General features: G+C 40.0%; 1 protein-coding gene across 7 annotated transcripts in view; it reads right to left on the bottom strand.

Moving 5' to 3' along the window:
* The window catches only part of grid2 (glutamate receptor, ionotropic, delta 2), a 509,848-nt gene that overhangs the window by 142,074 nt on the left and 348,127 nt on the right, over positions 1–19,647 (bottom strand). For all 7 annotated transcript variants that reach the window (XM_071483176.1, XM_071483174.1, XM_071483175.1 and 4 more), the window contains 3 exons: positions 14,345–14,398; positions 5,968–6,141; positions 1,027–1,188 (listed from right to left, as the gene is read on the bottom strand). In XM_071483176.1, coding sequence (XP_071339277.1) covers positions 1,027–1,188; positions 5,968–6,141; positions 14,345–14,398 — 390 coding nt within the window. The remainder of the gene's footprint in view (positions 1–1,026; positions 1,189–5,967; positions 6,142–14,344; positions 14,399–19,647) is intronic.

Raw genomic sequence — 19,647 nt, 5'->3', positions numbered from 1 at the left:
ATCCCTGGAGGGGATTTCAGTTATACCAAAAGATGGCAATGCATAAATGAATTTAGCAGTGATTGCATCTTGCTGTTTCAAGTAGAGTGTCTCAGCCAAGGAACAATAGTGCCTGGTCTCCACAATTTTGTGTAATGAGCACAATGTCTTGAAATGGAAATACATGCTCCCTAAATGAAGTGCGAGTCATGCATTTTCCTACCGCTAAAAGATACACGAGACACATCTATAAATAGGGAGAAATCTGAAAACTAGTATGTTGTAGTTAGGTTAGGGGATGGGCGCATGTGCTTTTGCTTTCAACTGGAGTAATCAAGTCCCAGCTCTAAACTTACACAAAGTTGTCTTCTGCTTTGAGTCAAGATTTGATTTTTGGCACATATATTGAGAATACTTTTTCAGAATAAGTTCTCTTCACATATTTATGAGCTATTTTCAAACTGGCATGCACACACCTACAAGCATCGCACAGCGGTAGAGTGCCACAGGAGACTGATGAAACAGATGGACGGTCCACAAACTGAGATTAGATGTATGTGACTTTGGGTGACTGAGATATCAACAACATTTCAAAGACAGATCTGGGAATGGGAAGGCTTTCACTGTGGATTGTATAGTGTGAATCAGATTTGATATACGACATATGGTTATGAACACAATACAGTGGAAACCACTTATAGTGATCAATACACACAGTATGCTATATGCTATGGTCTAGTCTTTCACATATTTCACATATTTCTACTACATCCCTGTATCCATGGAGATAGTCAGGACAAACACTGTTTATAATATATAAACGACAATCACAACAATCTTTACTTAAAGAAGACCGAGAGTGAAAGGAATTACATAACAGCCATTAATTTGTACTTTATGTCACTAATGGTCATGGTCATAGTAAAATTTTACATGCTTGTGTATGTGTGAGAGCTTTGAAGTAGACATGCTTACATACTTTGTTGAATAGCTCCCTTTTAGACCTGCAGGGAAAAAGTATGTACTTGGTTATCTGCATTTGCATACCTTTTTGACAGTATCCAGCATGCTCTTGCCTCCCTGCCATGGTTTGGAGTTCTTCCTGATGCAGCTCAAACTGGCCATGCTGTGCCACTTCCTATCCTCCAGTTTTCTGTGAAAGGTGTTGGCCAGCAGCAACACAGTATCATAGATGTAGCGGTTGGTGATCTGCAGAGAAGGAAATGACAGAAAGGCAGACAGACAGAAAAGGAAAAATATGAAACAACAGAAAAGTGCAGACATTTTACTTTTGCTGAGGACTGTCTTGGAGGTATTTTCTCACATTGCTGTGTTACAACTTGTCACAAGAAATTAAGACTATTATGAGGTCTTTCACATTTTATGCTAGGAAAGATGGACCAAAGCCAGCAGATATTAGAAGTGGGAGAAATAGGCCACCTTTTCATGCTGAAATGCTATCAAAGTTAAATGCTTTACTTTCATTTCTTTACTTACATATCTACAAGCACTGACTGTTTAGCTTTGCTTTGCAGCTTCTCCCTTCTCTTTTCTCCCAGTTTGGCTCTCTCTGAAGCAACAATATGCAGGATGTATTGTGCACCTGATTCCGTCAGACACACAATCGCACAGACATGAATTAAAATGTATTGACAGGACCTTGGCACCATAGAATGAGGTAGAGAGGCCGGGGTGAGAGAGGGAGAGTTATTCAGTCTGTGATCACTTGCTGCGTGATCTACTGAGCCTCTTGTCTCCATATTAATGGGAATATAATAAACAGATTTACTATAACCGGCATAATTCAATGCACACACGTGAACGCACATGAAGATGATGTATAACCACTCACATTAACACATATACAAACACAATCATGTTATAGAAGCAAAAGCCATTAGCTCAGTAACGATGACTTTCATATATCACAAAGAAGTAGGCCCTACACACGCACACACACACACACACACACACACACACACACACACACACACACACACACACACACACACACACACACACACACACAGAATGTTCTGTATTTGGTATATAAATAATAATCCCAGTTAATGATAAAGGTCATTCTGCATCTTTGCTATGAAAACAAACATTTCTATGTCCTTTATTTAAAACTAATTTATTCAATAATTCTCACACATACAAAATAAATGCTTTATAATGATGCAGAATGTTAAATGTCAAGAATATGTTTCAGTATATGGGCCAGAATACCGATGCTGCTTTTGCAATGCTGCCACATGAAAAGCACTAATTGTCACACTATTACAAGTTATAATACGGGACAGACAGAATACTAACCTAACATGTAAGCATGTTGACTTAAATGGGAAAATACTCTATCCATCAAGAGGCTTCAATGGTTGTGTGGAATAATTTGAAATAAAACTTTCAAAGAATTCGTCCAAATGCAGTCTTATTCTGTCTGAATTTGGACTTGTGCACTGGTCAGTTGTTTAAAGGTTATGAAGGTGATCTTCCTCAGCAGTACATTTGGGGAACATCACATGACTAAGTTGTGTTTCTGGAATCCATTTTTAGTGAGTCCATTAGTCAACTGATGGGTAATGCTTTCAGAAGTAATGCTTTCAAAAGAAATTCAAAAGAAACATACATCCACACGCACACCCAAACATCTTGTTCTTATGGCCTCAATTAGTGTATGGTCATGGTCAGAGAAAGACAATTGCCTCTGGCATGAAAATAGTTTTTTTTTCACATTTGGTTTGAGCCTTTTTTTCTTTCTATGTGTCCTTTTACCTCAAATGCAGATGTTATACCATATTTTGTATTAGTATTTATTTTATAATTTTTAGAAATTATGTGAGGAACACATTTCATTCTAGAGCTTACGGTAGAGTGATTAAATAAATCTATGTAAACAGGATTATTAGAAGAACTGTAATATTTCACAATACTTAATCACTCTAATCAAGATATTGCCTTTTGCAAATTTACTCTCAATAATCATGGACTGAAAATGCTAAACAAAAAAGATTGCAGTAGTGGGTGTGGTTCTTTGGGACTATCCTGTTACTTTAAAAAGAAAAGGTTGACAGCTGAAATATTGCAGTACCCTCTACAAATATGTTTCAGATCATGTTTTGTTTGTTTGATCTCTCACCTGGCAACGCCTTATTTTAAAAAGTGAAGGAACCAAGTGGAAATGTGGCCATGTCAAAGTTTTCCATTGCTTTAAAAAATGATACGAGTGATGATAAGTTGATAAAAAGTATGACGTTCCTTGTAACTTGTCAAATATTTTCTGACAGTCAGACAGGCCAAGAGAGAGAAAAAAGTAGTGTCAAGTTTATTTTGCATCTAACTTTTTCTCCCACTTACTTGTGAACTATTTTGACTTTCACAGTTTTGTCTTAGTCTTTCACTTGCTGTCTATGTCTGACTATCATTCTTTCTCTGTCTCTGCACCGAGTGCTTTTTCTCTGAAAATTAAAGTGAAACTACTGCTGCTCTATGGGGAGCTTGAATGATCGGTGGGTTCTGTACTCCAAGCGAGCATTATATGTGAGTGTGTGTGCGTGCTTGTGTGGTCAGCCTGAGTTGATGTGCTTCAGTGCAGTGTGAAATTGGGCTTCTGGGCCACTCTCTGACCGCTGAGCTGATCTGCTTCCTCTCTCTCGCTCTCTCTCTCTTTCTTTCTCTCCCATCCCTCGTTTCCTCTCTCTCGCCAATTCAACCACTCAACCACCCACACACACACACTCATCCACGCACACATGAAAACAGGAGGTTGAAACGAACATGCGCAAAGTGTGTTTCAACTGTACGTTCCCCATATTTTTTACTCTCACTCTCTTTGTCAGATACACAAAAACACATTGTCCTTGACTGAAAGGACTAACAGTCACACACACACATACATACAGTACATGAACACATGCATACTCTCTGCCCTCCACAGTAGAATGAACACATAAGACTGGACTATACCAACAGAAATAATGAGTGTGTTCGAAGGGCTTGATTCTCTGTAATAGCTTTTTACACTTGAGAAGCACTTGATTCACATTAGGACACACAATGTAAGCTTTATTTATGTACATTATTCAATGCTTCAGGGGCTCCAGGAGTTAACAGTGTGTTTGCATTAAAAAGGCACTGTATTTCACATATTCTTTAGCAAGGCACAAACTAACCCTAGGCTTCCATCAACCTTTTAGATAATTAGAAAACACATTTATGTATTTAAATTATTTTTAACCTTCTGGGCATTTTTTTTTCATTTTATTATTTTACTTCATTTAATCAAAAACTAAATAAACATGAAATGCACAAGGCCATACTCTTATATGTCCATGCACTGATTACAGTGGGTGAAAGTCTAAAATTGGACTATCTTAGAACTTAAAAGGGAAATATCCACATAAACATTTATACCACATTTCTTTTTTCAATGTATTTCCAACTTTCATCAAACGTGTTCCCCCAGGGTATTGTGCATCCACATAAATCAACAGCACATTAATTCAATTTCATATTTTTGTCTTGACACATAAATAAGAGTGTGTTCCCTCTTCTCCGCTCTATTTGATGGCAGCTTGATGACTCACATACACACAAAAAGGGATGATAATTGCATACATATTGCCACCCTGGGGGACGTATTTTAAAAAAAACAAAAAAAAAAACCAAAACAAAGTAAAGATAAGGAAATGTGAAAGCAGAAAAAAATGTCATCACTGTGTTTTCCATGATCATAATAGAAGATGGATTGTGTGCTCTCAGATAAACACATATAAGGGTGTGAGCCAACCTTTCAACCTTTCCCAAAACGATTCATGTTCCAGGTAAAAAGCCTCACAGACGCACGCAGTGACAATGTCAAATCAGCCAGCCTGGTGTAATGGGAGGCTTTTGGCACGGGAGACATGTTGAAATGTCAAACTAAAACACTGAGAGCTGTTTTATGAGACAGAAATGGAGCACCAGAGCAGCTTTTAAATACCTAAGTAGTCTGGGACTTTGAGTTTTGAAAATTTTGGGGGTAAAACCCCAAAGAGCAGTGTTAAAATAAAATCTTAAATTTGACAGCATTTGAGAATGTACAGAATATTACTCTGTGATGGAGGTAACATCCTGGACCTCAAAAGGTATGATGGGACTAGACTCACATTTAACACCAATCAAACATATCTACAGCAAGGGACATTTATTGGAAATGAATTCAGATTAATAAGAGTCACTGCATTCAAATGAGCCTTGCTCTGCAAGTCCTTTACACTGATGCACTTTGTTGTTTTTGTTCTTACTGAGGCAAAGTTGCCTTATAAAGACATCATAGACATCATTCCTACTGGAATGATGTCTTGCTCTTTGTCTTTCTTGATTTAGACTGAGTTTATTTGCTTTTTCTGATCATCATTCCAGTTAATTAACATTCAAAGGGACAAAGTGCAAAAGAGCAGGACAACAACAACTCCCCAAAGCAGCTTTGGCTAGTTAGCTATCACTGCTGTTACTGGCTGAAGCTTTTCAGTGACAACTAAGCAGCTTTTCAGCTCGCTGTGAATGTACGACAGCAAGAAACATCCTCACTCAATTGGGCAATGCATGGATCTGAGATAGAGAAACTGAAGAACAGAGTTTGTTAAATTTTTTCTTTCTGGAATGATTTGCAACCACTTGAACTCTGACACTGAACTGAACTGAACTAATTGATGGGTTTAATTACTGTTCTTTAAATGTGTTTTACCTAACTACTACTTACCTCCCTCGGTTTTTACAACCTTCTTTCTCGTTTATGTCAGAAAAAACTCTCTTGGCACACCACTCTCTCATTAACCACTAAGTACACACATAACACACACAACTGTTTGTGGCTGCCAGCTAAGAAAATCAGTTATTTTCAGTATGACTCTTAAACCTGTTTTGAACATAAAACTAGCACCCTAATTGAATTTATTGAAAATCACTGAGCTGCCTTGTGGACAAATCACCAAAGCAACTCACCTCCAGCTGCTGAGCCTTGGGGTTTTTAGGGTCACACAAGGAAGTGTTAATCCGGTGGTTGTGTTTGACACAGCGCTGTGTTGTGTTCTGGGGCATGGGGAACGTCTGCCGCACCAACGTCAGCCGACCGATGGACTTCATAACTAACTCCTGCAGGTCGTAGTCTGAGATCTCCTGAGAGGGTGGAGGAGAAGAGGAGAAGGAGGGTGGTAGGGATATGTGGAGGAATGATGGAGAGGGTGGGAGAGAAATAACATGAGTGAACAGTATCAGCAAATCAGTGATGTATTTTTTGTTGCAGAAGACCTACAGCTAATGTTTTTGACAAGCCAAGTCACAACAAGAAATAATGTAAGCAAAAACTAAGTTGGGTACTTATCCCAAAAGTGCCTGTAATTCTAATTCATGTCCAAAAGATACAGAGTACAGTATCAAATAGTTAAGGTCTTGTTTTATATGCTCTACCTTTCCCATTCTTGCCACACTGAACAGGGAAAAACCATTGTCTACATTATCTGCAAAAACAGTTATTTGATATGAAAGCTACATGTCAGCAAAAAGAAGGAAGGAGGGAGAGAGAGGGGTAAAAAATGTGTATGTGTGTGTATGAGCGCATGTGTTTGTGTGTGCTTGTTGTGTACATACATGAGTGTTTGCACGTACTCTGCATGTCCTTGCAAAACCTTGAGGGAGGAATCATTGCTAATTTTAGCCCTAGGACACAATCTCTCTCTCCCTCTCTCCATCCGTGGATCTCCATCCATCCTCTGCAAGTGCAGAGGGTCATGTGGTGATGAGATGAGAGCTGACGTTTATCGTCCCTGGTGGAGGTAACACTGCCACCAACCGAGACAGCTTTTGCTTTCTTTGTCTATGTGCGCGGCAACTGTCATCGGCGGTGTGTGCTCGAGTGTGTCTTGTGTGCACACGCCAGTTTGAGTGTAAATCTGTGTGTATGTGTGCATATGTTTTCATGAGATTGTTTCTAAGCCTTGTGATCATGCAAAAGACCCTTGTGATTCTGTTTAATTTGCACACTGCAGCCTGCTTGACAGGATGGATGGGATTCTGCCGAGAGACCATGCACACACATAAACAAGCCATCACACACACTTCACATTAGAGAGGGGTAATATTATAGGTACCACCGCTTCATTGACTAATCTCAATGGATTCTATATGGATGTAATTAACGATCATTAAGACCTTTGAGTCCTCACAGGATGTGATCAATGGTGATTAGGGGCAGCAGGCTTCATTGGTGTATTTGTACTCATCTGCATTAAGGTGGTATATGGCCCTAACTCTATATATATACAAATATGCATTTACTCCTGATATCAAATTCACACTCATTTGAATATCTTAAATAAGGTAAATTAGATTTGAGATTGAAAGATGGACACTGACAGTTAATTTCAAAGATGCCACTTTTACTCAAGATTTTGCTTCTTCAATTTTAATTTAATTTTCTTGAAATACAGTAAGTGAATTGAGATTTCTGGATCTACAATTGATTTAAACTATTAATTGAAGATAAAAACTGAATAAAGAGGTATTTATACCATGAGAAATAATTGAATTTAACAGGTTTAACCTTGTATGAATGCCCTGTGCTCAGAAGTATCTACTAAACAGTCCAAGTAAGGAATCTATTTGCTGGCTTTTGGGGCTAAAACGTGGCAAAAATCCCAAACAGTTGCCTCCATAAAGACCCTGAAGGAGACTGAATTACAAAGCTACCCCAAAAAAAAAAAAAAAAGCACGACAGAGAGAAAATGCTGAAAATTGCTAAAAAGGCAGATCTGTGGGCCAAAAGAGAATTAAGATTCACAGTGGGCAGTCAAGGGCATGCAAAGACACATCGACAGGCAAGAATTATCCAGAGTGCCCCACTCAAAGGATCAGACTCAAACAAATATAGACGCACCAATGCACATGCATACAAACACACACACACACACACACACACACACACACACACACACACACACACACACACACACACACACACACAGAAACTTAAAAGGAAAAGATCATTTTGAGATTTGTCCTCTCAACTGGCATTTGTCTCTGGGGACAGACTTCACCCAGTATGACTTTCAGTGGTGGCGTGCTCTAAAAGCTGTTAGCCTTTTAGCAACTGAGACTAAATGAATGTGACACATACACACACACGCATACACACACGCACTGACATGTAGCAACACATTAAATCATGCATGCTCTCACATACAGCATGTCACCACACAGGGGTCCCAGGAGGGAGAAGGTACTCGTGCAGAGTTGACATTCACCTCATATGATCAAATCACTTTTTTCCTAAGTTTAATTTCTCCCAGAAATTCTGTCAGGCCACTTACTGTCAACTTTTCATGGGCTTCCTCGATCAATACATTCAAATAAGACCAAACTAAATCTTCCGAACTCTCTGTTAACGTAAAGAGCAACATTTAGTAAATTTTGGCTTATAAAAATGAAACCAAATCATTTTATTGGAAATCATTATGAACTAATTGCTGGTGATTGTCTTATTAAGGGCTAGAGAAAATGTATTATCCCACCTTATAAGCAACATATCTGCCTAGTTTTCAAAGACCTATTTAATCATTCAGCCCTAATCAGCACTTCAACAAAGGTAGAATTATTGTTAATCTAACCTCATTAATCAAAATTCTCCTTCAAGCTGAACAATCAACTACAAAATCATTCAGTCCTGAGGATAGTTAAGTGTGTCCCCAAATTCTGAGTCCAATCACCTGAAACCAGAAGCTTTGGTTCAGTTTTAACCCCCAGAACAACCTGCAGCTCATATCTGGTGTGAATCATGAGTTGTTTACTCCCTGAGCGTGAAGTTTTGGTCTGCAGGCCTCCCCATCACCCTCAACCCATCACCTCTCGCCTTCCCACCAGTCCCCAAGAGCACTAAATCCTCATCTTTAGTGTTTTATTTGAAGATGAGAGTCAAACGCAAAAACACATACATCATCCCCAACCCTTCTTGGCACTTCTTCCATTGACCCCTATACTTTGTCCTCAATTATTTCTCTTCTCAACTGCTTCCCCTCTTCCTACTTCTCCCCTAGAGACACCAAATCCCCCCTTTCCTCTCCTTATCTGTAGATGAGAGGAAAAAATCCAGTTTTTCTTATTTATTTTTCGAAAATTTCTGCTCCTCCTACTCCTCTGCCCAACCTCTCAGCCCCTTTATATTCACCCCGTCTATGAGAACACCAAATCCTTGTTTTGCTTGCAGGTGTGAGAAAAAAAACAAATCAGAACAAAAGCACATCTGATTTCATTTGCCTTCTCTTCTGGGCAATTTTCTTCAACAGCCCCTAATTTACTGCTCTGGCTTTGACTATGTCTCATTTCTTTGCTTATTCCCAATGAATTACGACATTTATCAATGTCCTTAAAAAAGGCATGAAGAACAGTGAGTTGTACGGAGTGGAGCACTGCTTTTGCGACAGAGGGACAGAGCCTGGTGATGATGGGAGTTGTAAATGCAGCCACAGGTGACTCTGGCTGGGTGATTTTTTATTTGTTTTGGATTTGAATGTTGACTGACAGGAATGATCTTTTTATTTTTCACCACAGAGTGGTGATTTACTTTAGTTCAGATACACTCAGATTTGTTGTGTCTCTCCATCCTCAAATACTCTGAGATGGAAACAAGGTACGTCAAAATGATGGACAAAGAGCCTGAAAAAAATGAATGCGTTAGTGAGATGTGCAGTGAGACAGTACATTGAGATGTCAGTGGATGAGAGAGGCAGTGGAAAAAGTAATATAAAGCTCCATCGTCACTGTTAAAAAAAAATCTTTTATATGAGCTGGAAGATAAAATTGTGATCAAAACAAGGGCAGGGAAATCTGGATAGGTGAAGTGTCACACTTGCCTTGAACAAGACACAAAATATCCAACAGCTCCAGGGGAGCCGCTTAGCAACAACACTAGTCTTAGAAGCCTGTAGTCCTACTGGGCAACCTCCAGCTGTGCACAGAGTGTGCACAACTGTTAACTTGTTCTCCCTCTGCAAGCACTTCTGTAGCAGTAAATAAGACTCTTTAACTGAGCTGAGATTGCAGCCTAGAATTTCAAGTTAAAGTTTCTGTTTTTCATGTTGACCACTATGCATTTTCAGAGTTTGTACAATGGATTTTATTGGGTTTATTTAACCAAAGGTTTGTAGAATTTTTACATTTAAGACCATATAAACCTTCATTTACATTCCCAGCAAACCCTGTCTCCTAGAAACTACGCCTCTAAACAACTTAACTGCTACAGCAAATATGTTTTGTAGGAAATGGCTGGATAATGTTCAGAAGCAACTCAGTTTTTTTTAACTGAACAAAGCCTGTTTTTCATAACAGCTGGAGGTGGCTGGAGTGGATGGCAGGTGTACAAAGTGCACGGCTGTCACAGCAGAGACCTGTCTATGGTTATATTAGGCAACAAAAATAAGCTGCTTTGGTTAAGGTTAGGGAAAGAGCCTGTACTGGTTAAATGTACTGTCTGAAATCACTGTGAAGTTTTTCTGTATTAAACCAAATCACAATTTTTCCCTGACATGAACCGAATGCTGTGAATGCCTCAACATTACCATAAAAAAGTTCAGTAATGTTGTAGTCACTAAGAGTGCATATTGTACTACAAGATCTGTTATTCTGGTGGACAACAAACAAGGTGTCTGTTTTATTGATACATTTAGTATCAACATATTTTCGACTTGCAAAATTTGTAAATTAACAGCATATCCTCATCTTAATAGAAAACCTAAGATGGTTGAAATTACATTCATACAAAATATATCTGCTGTTGCAGTTTAGCTGTATAGCTGTATAGCTGTAATTTTTAGGGGAAGGGTTGTCACAGCATGAAAATCCCCAAAATTTCAGTTACATGGCTTTCATCGGATATCATGCAGTTAAATTAAGAGCCAAAATGACAGAAAAGCCTAATCTCGTCTCATCTCATTACCGTGCACTGTACCCTTGAGGGACTAAAAGGCAGAAATGAAGGGAGAGAAAAATAATGATGAAAAACAGAGTGAGCAACGGCAGCAGGGAAGATCAAGAAAGATAGCATGACAGAAGGTGAAAGACCATGAAGAGAATCAGAATGACTAAGGTCAATAGTGGAGTTATCCTCCAAACTTAAGAGAGAGAGACAGAGAGAATGAGTAGCCATGAGTGTTCCTTATTATTTCTCTTCCTCATCGTCATCCTCTCATCCTGAGCAGAACGAAGGAGATAGGGAGAGGAAGGATGATCAATTATGAACTGTGAACTCCTCTTCAGTGTGGCTGTCTGACTGCTGGCTGTAGATAAAGCAGAGTTATGACAACCATACAGTGCCCCCTCATCCATAATAAACCACAGGGAGGGAAAGCACTTTCACACACAGGAATATTCATTCTCCAAAGAACCAGTACTAGAAGACATTACGTATGACAAAATATTGTAGCCGCTCATCCATTTTAAACAGTCTGCTAGATGGCTTCACACAGCCCATCGCAGGAATAGAGTGTCCACATCGGAACAATGTGTGACTAAATTTCAGCCTTGATAAGCAGAATTAGGACACCATATCATTTAAAAGTTATGTGTGAAGCTTTTCTTTAAATTATTTGAAGGCATTTATGATTTATAGTACAGTTAAGAGCAAGAGAGAAAGAGATGGTAAGACAGAGAAGGAGTCCCAGTCTTTGCCACCACATCTCCTCTCTCTTTTCTTCACTTTGCTCTTCTCCCTTTCCCCTTCACCTCAGCATTACACATGAGATTAGATTGGAAAGTGCCATAGCATGTGTACAGACAGCACGAGACGAGAGAGATGAGAGAATTTAGGCTGTCTGTTCTCCATGCGACCAAGTCTGGTCTCCTCCCATCATGCTCATTTTGCTCGACTGAGTCTTGTTTTATATGACAACGCAAACTGTGGCATGAGATTTGTTCGAGAAGCAAGAGAGCGTGAGATAGAGCCTGAGGACATCATGCAAAAACATGAGAGTTGTTAACACTTTAGCGCAAAGGGGCTGCATTACTGTATGTGTCATAACGGGGACACTGTAAGTGTAATGACACCTACTAATTGATTTGACTTAATATTAACACAACTTTTTGGGGGCATTATTGCCTTTATTTGATAGGACAGTAGAGAGTGACAGGAAAGGGGAAATGACACGCAGGAAAGAGTCGAACTGGCACTTGCCTGCTAAGAGCATCAGCTCATGCGGTACCCGCCCTAAGCACTCCGCCATTGGGCCAACCCATATTAACAAAACTTTTAACATGAACATTTCTACTATTATTTGAGAGACTTTTACTCGCTGAATAACAGTGGTCAGTTGCCAGAAACTCTCTTATCCTGCAGTGACCCAACAACAAGTGAGGTCTTGTAGCCGATCACATGGTAGCCTCAATAAAAGGCTGAAATCTATATTCATTTATAAGTAAAACTGCTAAAACCAGAACTTTCTTATTTGTGACTGTGTGAAGTTGTGACCTGTCATTTTATATCTTTGTTACATGTTTTTTTTTAATCTATAACTATAATAAGAGTACTCCAGTGATATCCTGCCATGGCTAAAACATTAATAACTGAGGGAGCACTGGCCTGTCAGACAGCACCATTGATTTCTCAAAGGCAGCAGGTACAAGGTGTTACAGGCTCCATGCTGCTAGACGTACATGCAGGCTGCAGACTGACATGCTAAGCCTCTCAGGAAGCTAAGCAAAGAGCAGGTCGCTGCCAGGAAGCCTGGAGAGTGATACCAGATGCCTGATGGGATTCGACAAATATGAAGGCAGTCTATCAGACTGCTAGATGTGACTTTAGCCTACCAGGCAGTCGGGTAATGATAGACTGCTCAGTAGGCTGCTTGACATTGCCATCTGCCAAACACAGTGTACAAAGACTGCCTGTCAGGAAGAACACTTTTTTTTGAGTGCACGGGTGGTAAAATCTCAAGTGTGACATTGTGAAAACACATCTTTTTCAATTAGCAGAGGAGACATGTTTAAGTAACATGACACACATGGCGTCAAGGACTAATACAGAGTGGTTGTTTTCTACACATCTATCCATATTTGTAACTTTGATGCAATGATAAAAATGCTACCATCTTCATCAAAGTGTGTGTGTGTGTGTGTGTGTGTGTGTGTGTGTGTGTGGGGTGGGGGTGGGGGTGGGGGTGGGGGTGGGGACAATGCTGCTGCAGCCTATCATCCATATCAGATATGAAAAAATCTGTACCTTCATATAGCAAGACTAACATTCTAAAAGCGAACACCAGAACAAAATTATTCTCCCTGTCCCTGTAGCATTAATGGATATCATGCATATATTTGTGTCAAACAGAAATACTGTCTTTGCATAACTGAGCAAGCAATAGGCCTGCTGAGCCTTGTGGTGTTCAGTAGCATTATTATAGTTAGAGGCTATGATTTGAAAATGAAACAGAGAGAGAGAGAGAGAGAGCGAGAGAAACATAGGACACAGAAGTGTCTTTACTTGTTTTGTTCCAAATTAGGTTTTCCATCGGTCCTACAGTAAATGTTTTTTTGCTCTTCCTCCAACACATCTGCTTGTGTATATGGTTGTGTTTGTGCTCCTTCTCTTGTGTGCAGGAGTGTGTGGCGGCATGGACCCCTGCTGTGCCCTGCCACTTCACTGTAATGCCCAAGGCTAAAAAGACACATTAGCTATCAGGGTACGTATACGTCCAAACACACACACAGACGCACGCATGCGTGCACGCGCACACACACACACACACACAAATGTGGCTGATCCTTCCGGTTTTGTAAAAGGCACTTCTCATGAAGCAAGATCAAAGATGTGTTTTTATTCAAAGTTAATAGGAAATTACAGACAAAAGCATTAAAGTTTAATTATGTTTCTCTCAGGACCAATAGTCAAACTGATCAGTGACTGTGAACACGGTTGAGAGAAAACTCATGGGACAAAACTGTACACTCTGAGAAGTAAGAGAGTGACTTGCCTGCTCTTGATAAGCCAAAATGCTCTTAATATTTCAGTGGTGATACTGATTTTGAACCGAGGAATACATGCTCATCTATGGGAATTTATTATTTATATACAGTAGCTCTATTGCAAATAATTGGTGAGCTCCAGGTGCTCACTAAAATAAAACTAAATTGTCCTTGGTCATTGAGTTGTGTGTTATTGGATGAAGTGATGTGAAACAACTTTGTAAGTGCTCCTCTCTCCTTCAAACACCCAGGACATGGAAGAGATCAGAGGGGATCTAGGTTTAAAACAATAAATATTCACAGGATAATTGAAACAATAAGGTGAACTGACGGAACACCCAGCACAGCATCCATAAATCATTTCCGTGGCACTCACCTCATTTATCAGGATCCAGTGACAATCGAAGGCCACCAGGTTGGTCTCCACCACCTGCAACACAAACAACCACACCATCACATTTGGAACTGAGAAAAGAAAATGTCATGGCTTTGGTAGAAAAAAAAGCTTTAAATATATGACAGGTTGAAATATAGGATAGGAGTAAGGAGACAGGTAGTGTATTTTTTTGTTTTTAAAGAGAAAGAAATTCCTTATTGTCACATTTTAAATGTATTTTCTGTCTCGGATAATGTGATTTATGGTGTCTGAAGTGTGAATATTATGGAAAAGAACATTATGGAAATGTGTGAGGATGAAACCCAGTGTGAAACTCAGCATAAGTGAGTTGAGAAAACTTGTCTCAAAGGTGCTGAAGGTATCTGCCAAGAATCTTATAAAACACATGCAGAAGTGGCAAAACGTGTTTGTGTGTGACAAAATACCCAGAAACACCTGCACAAACACACCCTTACATTTCAACATTAGCACTTTTCTCACTAATTTACACACATTAGACAAGTAGAAGTCACTCTCTCTCTCTCTGTGTCACTGCCTGTGTCTCTTAATCTCTCTCTCTCTCACACACACACACACACACAGCCGCACATACACTGCATCAAAATAGTATGTTTCAGCAAAGGGAAAAAGAAAACCTTTCCCATGAATTGTTAACAGTGCAACTTAAATATTTATATGTGTCAACTCTTAACCAGTAACTACACAATTGTTAAACACTGCAGCAAGGACACTTTGAAACAGTGCTGCAGAGATGACAGAGAGAGCTAGCAGGGCAAAAACATTTGGAACTCCAGACATACCCACAGTACATTTTCATCCACAGTAGACTTCTGTTATAACGTCATCCATTTTATATCACAGCAGTCACTTTCTTTCAGCTGAAGTGGCCCTTCTCCCCTGTTATCAGTGAACTCTCTCTGTGTCTAGCACCTTCTCAATTATTTTCTGTGACAAGCATAATGTTGACACCACTTTATTTGTGTTACATTCATCTTCTCCTCACCCCATCCTTTTCTTTGTGCGTCCTTGTTTTCTTACACCCAACATACAGTAAGTGAGGCACACGTTTAACAGCTACTTCTTGAGCTCCTGACAGTAAGATGCCTCTCTCACACAGCTGGGAAGTGATTAAGTTTCATTCATCAGTGTATATTTAGCTTAGCTTTTTTTTTTCTTCCACCTGAATGGGCAGTAGCGTCAAACTGGACACAAAATAGAATTAAGTAAGCAGATCATCACTTATGGATGGCTGAAGGATCGATTTCTAAAGAATGAACGGCACAGCACCATTAATAATCTACACTGAGTAGATATAGTGTAGCAAAAAAATTGATGTTTTCCTTTTGCTCTCTGGTTGCCTCTTTCTCATTCTCCAACCAGCACTGTCATTTATTTTCCACTCTCTTTCTGTTCTTATCTATCATCTCTATCATGTCTCTATTCATTTACCCACATGTCTCTTCAGAAAACCCTTTCAAGGCACACCACTTCACCTGTATTATTTACGTTTGAAACAGCAATGAGTGCTCAGCCTTCAGTCTTGTTGCCTTGTTTTTTACTTTCTTCTATCAGAAACACTTTCTGCCTCTCACTTCTTTCCCCTCCCATTTTCTCCCTCCTAGTCCCACCCAAGCCGTCTAGTTTTGTTCTCTTGTCGTTGCCCCTGCCTCACCTCTCATCCCATCAGCCCTGCTCTCCCTTAATTGCTCACTTCTCCTTTCCTTCCCCTTCTCTCCACCCCAACTCCCTCACCCTCCACTCATGGTGTAAAAATACAGAGCCACCCGTAAATCATTAGCCATAATTGTCTAGGTGACTATAGCACCGTGTGTCATAAAACACTTTTTAGCCGTAAACAAAAGGCAACAGCTGGAGAGGGTGACGGAGCATGGCTAATAGTGGTTTAATCTGCCACAGAGTCTCCATAAAACTTCATCATTATAGCACTGACAGCTGCCATAAAATATTCTGTCTACAGGAAACATGGTTGCAACACAGACAAGGAGTAAGGCAGGAAGGAGAATGCAAAATACATTATTTGGATTAATTTTTCTTTTCTGTCAGAATCTCTGCTCGACTTCCACTTTGCTGTGTATGGGAACAGCTCATGCTATTTCTCTCTCTGTCTGCTGGAGAACTGCAGAAACACACACACAGCAGCAAAGCAGTAAAGCAGGGAGGAGAGAAGAGAGGACGGAGGTTTGGCGAGCTGTTCTTCTGTTCTCCATTTCTCCCCCCTCTCCCCTATCTTTCTGTCTCTTACTGTCCTTCTCCATGTTCCCTTCCCCTGGTGCTCATTAAGAGTTTAGTAAATAATCACATGGGATTGTGGGCAAATCTTTCACTTTTTAAACAAATTCGAAGACAAAATTGTGTGAGTGTGTGGCTTAATTTGTGAATGCAATTGGGTATGTAAAATAATGTAAAAGAAATATATATGTTGATGTGTTTTTGTTTGTATGCAAGTGCAAGTGGATGTGAGTGTTTCCACTCGTCCCATTATGACCTCCCTCTGGCAGCCGTCTGGACAGATGTTTCAAGCTAATTAGCGAAAGGGCAGACTCCTAACACTAGACATGACTCCTCAGGGGTTGGAACTGTTCAATACACTCACTGCCTCACTCTCTCTCTCACACTCACACATACACACACACACACACACACACACACACACACACACACACACACACACACACACACACACTTACACACAAGCATAAACAACCAGGGCTACAACAAATACTGCTGCTAACACCTGAGACTGCCTTGTTTGTGTGCATGTGTGTGTGTGTGTTTGTCTACACAAAAACTGACAAACTACAACAGCCTTGTTAACAACTCAGTGCCAACATTGCAGGTAGGCAGGAGTCACCTGGGCACCGTTACCCTTAGTGCTGCCAGAGATCCTTCTAACCTCTCTGACCAGCTCCACAAAAGCTTCATTTCGGCTCAGTTCTCACTCTCTGAAGTCAGAAGATCACACACACCAAACACCAGCTCTGTGGACCGGGACAAATCCAATCACTCAGTGTCAATATAAGTAAGCCTTTTCTCAAAGTCTGAAAGCAGACAGAGAGAACTAAGAATGATCTGCAACATCATACCACTGCGCACCCCGGTCTCGTACATGCTTTATCGAGTGGCCACGATACAGCCAAACGCCATTTCGATCCTGTAATGACCTCCGTCCACCTGTCACTCCTGAAGGAGCTCAACAAAGAGAAAATCATTGATTCTGGCAAATGGCTGCTGTTGGCTGACATGCAGAGTCAAGGTCTGCTGCTCATACCAAGGCCTGAGTTGACAAAAGTAGGGTTGATTTAACACACACATATAAACGCACAACTCACTCTTTAGTTGTTGTCAAATATGCACAAGTAGATAAAAATGATTTCAATGATTTTGTTTTTCTACAGTATGTTCATATATACGGCCATTTATTGTGTCTCTATGCATGAGAGGTTACAAAATATTAATGCAAAAGCAGATATTGCCAAAGTACCTCACAGGGGAAGCTTTAAGAGAGAGTGGGCGTTGCTATTGAATAAAGTGCTCTAAATTGAAAATTAGTTGTGTAATTTAATTTCATGCACTATTTGTGATCAAATCAAGCAAATAGCCTACAGCCCACCCTCCAAACTAGGCATATCCCAGCTTCGCACTTAACATGCAAACACAAGCTGTGAAAGTACAGACACACATACAAAAGTTACACAGAGACAAACATCTAAAGATACAAGCACTCACACTTGCACTTCCAGTTCTACCACTGCAGTCCAGCCACTGCTGCGTTATTTGCCTGGAGAAAAGTACTTTCATTTGCTGTGCTATATGGTTATGCTTCCACTGACACGCTCCCAATAAATAACCGTGCTATCAACCTGGTCCGTCCAAGCCTGTGTTTTGATTACTATAATTAATTTGTGTTTCTGTGTCTGCATATTTATATTGGGGTACAAGATATCTATGTCTGAGTCTTGAGGTGGGGGAATGTGATTACTGTTATCATCTGAAACCCTTCATTCATGAATGTTGTAAGACAGAAGAGAGATATAGAGAGGAACTACAACATCAGAGGGATGGGAAGACAGTGGGCATGGAAGAGAGGAGAAGGCAGAGACAGATAGGAGGAGAGAAGAAAGACTTAAAGCAAGGAAACTGCTTCCTTTACGGAAATACACAATTGTAATCGTAATCAGTGTTGTGCAGCCTTTCTTTATTGCATTTCTGAATGATATAGATTCTGTCTTTACTTCTCTTTTTCTGTTAAGCCACTGTGCTGCTGAAAAGACCAGTGAGTCAATGAGGTGTATTTGATGAAATAAGATTATACTTGTAACAACAATTAAATAATTAAATAAACAGCAACAAACACAATTACATTTCATACCATTCACAGTAAAATGTACAGACAACAGATAATTCAAGCAAAGTGTCAACTCCTCCTAAAAATATGATGGAAATCAGAGTTAGAATTTAAAAAAGCAGACATACATTTTTTTTTCAATTTAAAGTATAAACAACCTAGTAATCGCACGTGCATTCATGTGAAAGCTTTCCAATCCATTTATTAGCAGAGATGGTAGTCTGACCACCTGGCCTTCACTTTCTGTGAACTGCCTGCTAGCATGCTTGTGTTACTGTCAATCCTTCTCTGCTCCTTCCAAGGCTCTTCATACAAATCAGTTTTCCTTGTTTTACTTGATGCCACTTAAGCCCTCCCTTTCATCAATGAGTGAGCTATGTAACCTCTTTGCACCTTCCTCTTCCATTCCCTCGCTCTCTCCTACCTAATCACAGACTCTTTTCCCTGTGTCTCATTTGCATGTCTCAGAAATAAGTTACCAAGCACATTAAAACATTACCACTCCTATTCAAAATAAGGAGAAGAGTGTACACTCTGGTCCTCTTACTTCATTCTTATTCAACCCGTCTCTTCCATTCATTCTCCCCCTCTCTCCCCCTGCCTGTTTATGAATTGAGCATTTAGTGCATGCTAACTGAAGCATTTTCTCCCTGATACATCATAACTGCTGCATGTCACCGCTGCCATTTAGGCTTAATGTCACTCGCCTCACTCATGCTACTCCCACAGTGCGCCTTATGCATGTTTGATTGTGTGTGTCTTGATGTCAAGTATGTGTGCACATGTGTGTGCGTATTTGTGTGTTAAAAAGAAAGAATGTCAAGCAGAGGGCGGTACATCATGGCACTGCTTTGCTCTATGGATTTATATACTTGGCAGAGCAGCACTGAGCTCAGACTGATGGTGTGCAAACGGG

The sequence above is a fragment of the Trachinotus anak genome, unplaced genomic scaffold (assembly GCF_046630095.1).
Source record: "Trachinotus anak isolate AG129_WGS33_773 ecotype Australia unplaced genomic scaffold, CSIRO_AGI_Tana_v1 ptg000008l, whole genome shotgun sequence".
Taxonomy (NCBI): Eukaryota; Metazoa; Chordata; class Actinopteri; order Carangiformes; family Carangidae; genus Trachinotus; species Trachinotus anak.
The sequence above is the reverse complement of the archived record's forward strand: the minus strand, read 5'-3'. Positions and strand labels throughout refer to the sequence as shown.